The sequence below is a fragment of the Pteropus vampyrus genome, unplaced genomic scaffold (assembly GCF_000151845.1).
Source record: "Pteropus vampyrus isolate Shadow unplaced genomic scaffold, Pvam_2.0 Scaffold24, whole genome shotgun sequence".
Classification (NCBI taxonomy): Eukaryota; Metazoa; Chordata; class Mammalia; order Chiroptera; family Pteropodidae; genus Pteropus; species Pteropus vampyrus.
Window position 1 is genome coordinate 10,040,503 of NW_011888805.1, and position 4,962 is coordinate 10,045,464.

General features: G+C 34.3%; 1 protein-coding gene across 1 annotated transcript in view; it reads right to left on the bottom strand.

The window, feature by feature from the left end:
• Positions 1-4,962, bottom strand: part of PEX7 (peroxisomal biogenesis factor 7) — an 82,050-nt gene that overhangs the window by 57,820 nt on the left and 19,268 nt on the right. Inside the window, exons 4-5 of the mRNA XM_011356167.2 lie at positions 3,974-4,051; positions 3,500-3,608 (exon numbers count right to left, since the gene is read on the bottom strand). Coding sequence (XP_011354469.1) covers positions 3,500-3,608; positions 3,974-4,051 — 187 coding nt within the window. The remainder of the gene's footprint in view (positions 1-3,499; positions 3,609-3,973; positions 4,052-4,962) is intronic.

Consider the following 4,962-nt stretch of genomic DNA (forward strand, 5'->3'; position numbering starts at 1 on the left):
ACACAATTTTTTTTTTCAGAAGGCCAAACTTCTCAGCTCCAAACTCAATTTGCTCATTAACAACCCCATATGTGTGTCCCACAGGTCCAATGTTTTCTAAAACAAAACTCAAGCTCTTCTGTCAAACATATTTCTTATCTCAGTTGACATTACCATCTATGAATTTGTCCTTGCCAGGAATCTACGAGTTATTCTTTATTGATCCCTCTTTATTTATCCCTCTTTATTCTTTATTTACCTCCTCCATATTTTATAAAATCACCTTTAAATACCACCTACATTAGCCTGCTTTGTTCCATCTCTTTTGTCACCATCCTTATCCATAATTTTGTCTCTCTCCAAACCGTTCTCCCAGCATCCACTCTTGCTCACCTCTAAACTATTCTCTACATAATAGCCAGAGTGAGTTTTTTAAAATGCAAGCCTAATCAGATCACTCCCTTGCTTAAACCTTTTCAATGCCTTTCCACTGTCCGCAGGACAAAATCCAAAATGTTAACTTCAGCCCACAAGGCATGATCTGGGTCCCTGCTTGCTACCCGGCCCTTTTACTAGCCTTTCCTTTTAAGCAACAGTCTACCTGGCTTTCTTTTAGTTTTTCAAATGCATCAGGTTCTTACTTTTGAACATCCTACTCTCTATGCCGGGGATGCTCCCTCTTTGCCAGCCAAAGCCTCCCACCTTTCACTGAGCCAACTCTTTATTTATCCTAAATGAAAGCCCGACCCTACAAAGCAAAAAAATGAGCTTTGACTACTAAAAAATTTAAATGTTTTACAGTGAGAAATAAACTACATAGGTTAAAAGATAGACAAAACAAAAACAAAAACAAAAACGAAAACAAAAAAACCTGGGATACAGAGGACTAATTCTTAAATATAAAAAGAGCTCATACGCCAATACAGAAAAACAACTAACATCTCTCAGTAGGAAAATGAGTCAAAGATATAAACATGCAACTCACAAAAAAAGAGCTATGGTGGCCAATTAACATATAAAAGGTCTTCACTCTCCCTAGCAATCAAATATGCAAATAAAAACAATAATTAGATGTTTTTCATGCATCAAATTGGCAAACATTTAAAAGATTGAGGAGGTATATCTGTTTATCTGCTGCTCTAAAATAAACACATTAAAAAATGATTAGTATCATAGAGATTATATTTATGTATACACTCCCCAAATCATCTGATTCCTCATATTGGACTACCATGAGCAGACATAGGTTTATTCTTCCTATTTCATGTCTGATGAGGCAGGGTGAAAGTGACTCAAGGAGGCGGCCTAGAAGAGTGACTCTGCCTTTGCCTGTGCCAATTAAATTGTTCACCTTTGTTTTATTTCCACATTTTTTTCAGCTTTAATGGCACTCAATATATTACACAAATTATCTAAAAGGAAAGTAAAGCAATAAATATTAGTGGCAGAGCTTTTGGGAAAAAAATATATTCAGAAAATTTTCCTTAGCCATATGTTTATTGGTGGTAGAGCAAATAAAAGAAACATGTTGTTGTACCTCTTTTTCTGTTTTAAATTTGTGTTACTTTCATAAATGTAAATATATAATATAAATTTATACATAATTCATAATATATAATTGATGGATATTGTTTCCCATCAAGTTTATTCAAAACTACAGTCTAAGAACTCTTTCTAAATGGTGGTAACATTTACTCGAATCAGCTATAATACTAGATTAAGGCTACTAAGAAATCTCCACAATCAAAAACTGTCCTGTAAAAGTAATATTTTCAATGGGGAAAACAAATTTGGGACAGGAGATTTCCTGACTCACAATTACATACGTTATTTTCCTGTACAATTTCAATAACAGAGGTTTTATACATATAAGCATATAAAACCTAACATGGCTAAGCAAATTCAGTTTTTGAAAACATCTGACTTTTTCCTCAAGAATATTCTCCATTAATACTTTAAATTTTTTGTACCATATATTCTGAAACAAGCAAGAGAATTTTTATGGAGGAATGCAAGAAAATGTTGACAGTGGTTATATAAAAGGGGGGTTTTACTTTTTATTTGGTATGTTTTTGTGTTTGAATTTCCTTATTATGCACATGGTTAGAATAGGCATTATCTGGGATAGTATTTTTTTCTTGATAAATTTATTTTTTGGAAGTTTTAAAAGTAAAAAATAAAAAGTAATGATCTTACTTTGTCAATTGCCACAGATATTTATGATTAACTAGCATATGTTACATATTCTTAAAATTGTTACTCAGACTTAGCGACCTTTGTTCTGATAAACCAAGGATAAAACCATTTAAACAAAGTAGCTCAATGGCTAGTAAACAAGAGCTAGACTGGTTCCATATTTTGAAAGATTTATTATCAGTTGTAATATAAACAAACTATATTTGTTCATTAATAGCTGTGTTCTAATTCACATTATGAAAAGTAATGGTGTGGCAGCTATTACAATATCACTAAGGATTGATATTCCATTTTCTTAACTACATGAACTATAAGTCCAAATGCCTTTACATGTACTTTTTCCTCACCGCAGAGAACAATTCTATCTTATAATCACGGGCAGAAGACAGTGTTACTCTTGCTGTCTCAGCTTCTCCTCCCCTGTCATCCTCTGGAAGGACCCTGACACTGAACTTCATCATGTAAAATCAGGACAACAGGACACAGGCGGGACTGGTGGGAAGAAGAGGTAAAGGATGAAAGTCGAAGAGCTGTGAGGGCAGAGTTAAAGGGGTATCAGAAGAATAAGGCAAATGGCCAAGGGAGAGGTGCTCCAGGGCAGCTAGGAGCAAGTGCAGACAGGGAGATCTATCTGAACGACTACCTGGCAGGTGGACTACGCTGCTTTAAATGGTTCTGTAGAGAAGCTGAGCAATATTTCTCTACAACTTACAAATAAGTTCAGGTTTTATATGATTTACAAATTGGCCCAGAAAACAAATTAGTAAATCTCTATGCAAACAGTACAAGTGTAATAATTAAATTTCAATGAAATGACTTTTCTCTATAAAAAAATGAGACATATAAATATAAGTATCTACTTTACTTTAGAACTAATGACATAAATCAAAAGCAAAGAGTCAGAAAAAAGACAATACCAAAGAACATCCTTGCTATGGCTTAGAGGCCATGACTTAGAATATCCCTAGAAGGAGGGTAAACATCAAGGAAAGGAGAGACTGATACCGCAGCCCTCACTTGCTCTTTGTCCTGCATCTCTTCCTCACCAAAAAGAAATACGTTAAGTCAAATGTTTAAAATCATTAAAAAGTAACCCTGGCCTGGCTAACTCTTGTCTAGAGGTTGGTAAAGAATGAAATCGTCTAAAGAGCACAAAGAATCCTTTTCTTTTTTTTTTGGTGTGTGCGTGGAGGGCGGGGGGGGGGGGGGGGGGGGGCGTCTTTTTCTCTCACTATCTAAGGTACACAGCGCCACCTACTGGGGAAAGCAAGGCCACCATTTACTCACTACAAGCAAGGCTTTTGGTAAATATCCAATTATTTACCTGAGGCTGAAGCAAAGCAACCAGGGATGTGGGGAGACCAGATTGTGCTATAAATGATGTTTTCATGTCCTCTAAAGGTGCACAGAGACTTTCCAACAGTTGGATCCCACTACAAATAAATGAAAGGATTAATCAGAGGTAAATTCAAATGTATGTTTTTATATATACAATTCATAAAATAAATATATTTATATACACAGTATACATACATATCTCAAGAATTTTTTTAAAGTCTATTTTTGTGAAAAGTAAGATGGCATTTAAGGGGCCAAAATCAATGCTGAGCTAATTATTAGTTTACAGCCAAAAGATTAAAAAATTTTTAATTCTAATAAATGCTTTAATATATTTTTTTGAAAAGAAAATTAGCAATCTAATTTAAAAGTTACAGAAGTATGTTCTAGAAAGAAAAAAAAATCAGTGGGAGCTTTGAGGGAGGAATATTTGTTTCTAAATACAGTAATGCTGACATACCAGTTTGACGGTTTGATCCCATGAACCAGACACGACAAGCTGTTCGCCTCTGGTTTGGCTCCAATCAACACTATACACCTAAAAACATTTGAAAGTGTCATTTAGAAAGCAAAAGAGCATCAAGTTCAATATTACATTTTATCTCTTTATAACAGTGATAGCCAGTTAGAACAATAAATTCACTTTGCTGAAACAGTAAATAAAGTCCTACAAACCTCAACACAGTATCTGAGAAATGGAAAGGTCATTTTGTCCATTCCTCCAGACTTAGCCCTTACTGATTCTACTTTAATAGGATTCTACAGAATCTTTCCAAACCTTCTTTGACTAAAACAAATTACACATATTTTTGAACCTACCAACAAACCACTGTTTGCATCACCCTGAAGAAATGTCAAAGCAGATTAGAAAGTTAGTCACCTAAAAAAGCTTGCCAGGTCAATGTTTATGAGAAAGCATTAAAATTCAATTACTATCCCTATCTGGCATTTCTTAGAAAAAGCTTATAGGAACTAGGTGATCCTTTCAGATCTCTTGGTAAACAGCCTTATCCAATGCTGCTATTCTAACCTATGCTTCACTGCTCTCTGCAAATCACTGCAAATGAACTTTATAAAAATACTTTTCATCCTGTCATTTTATACAACAGATTATATACACATCACTAGCATAAGCTAAGTTCAACAAAATATGTGCACAATTATACTTTATAAGAATAGTCCTGACATGGATCTGAGTGTGTCATTAAATGTAATCAGCATATTATTTTGAATCTAAAAACTCTTTAGCTACCATATTTACGTAGAAAGTATGAGTGTCTAGGGTTTATTGTGGCTTAAGTATGGATCACCTGTTCTTGGCTGCCTAGTGCTAAGCTGAGCCATGTTGGAGCCTGAGTTAAAAAGAAAATCAATAAAATTGATCCTGTCTTTATTTAAAACTCTCATATTTTCTTAATTATAGATTTTGTATGAATTTTGATTTTTAAA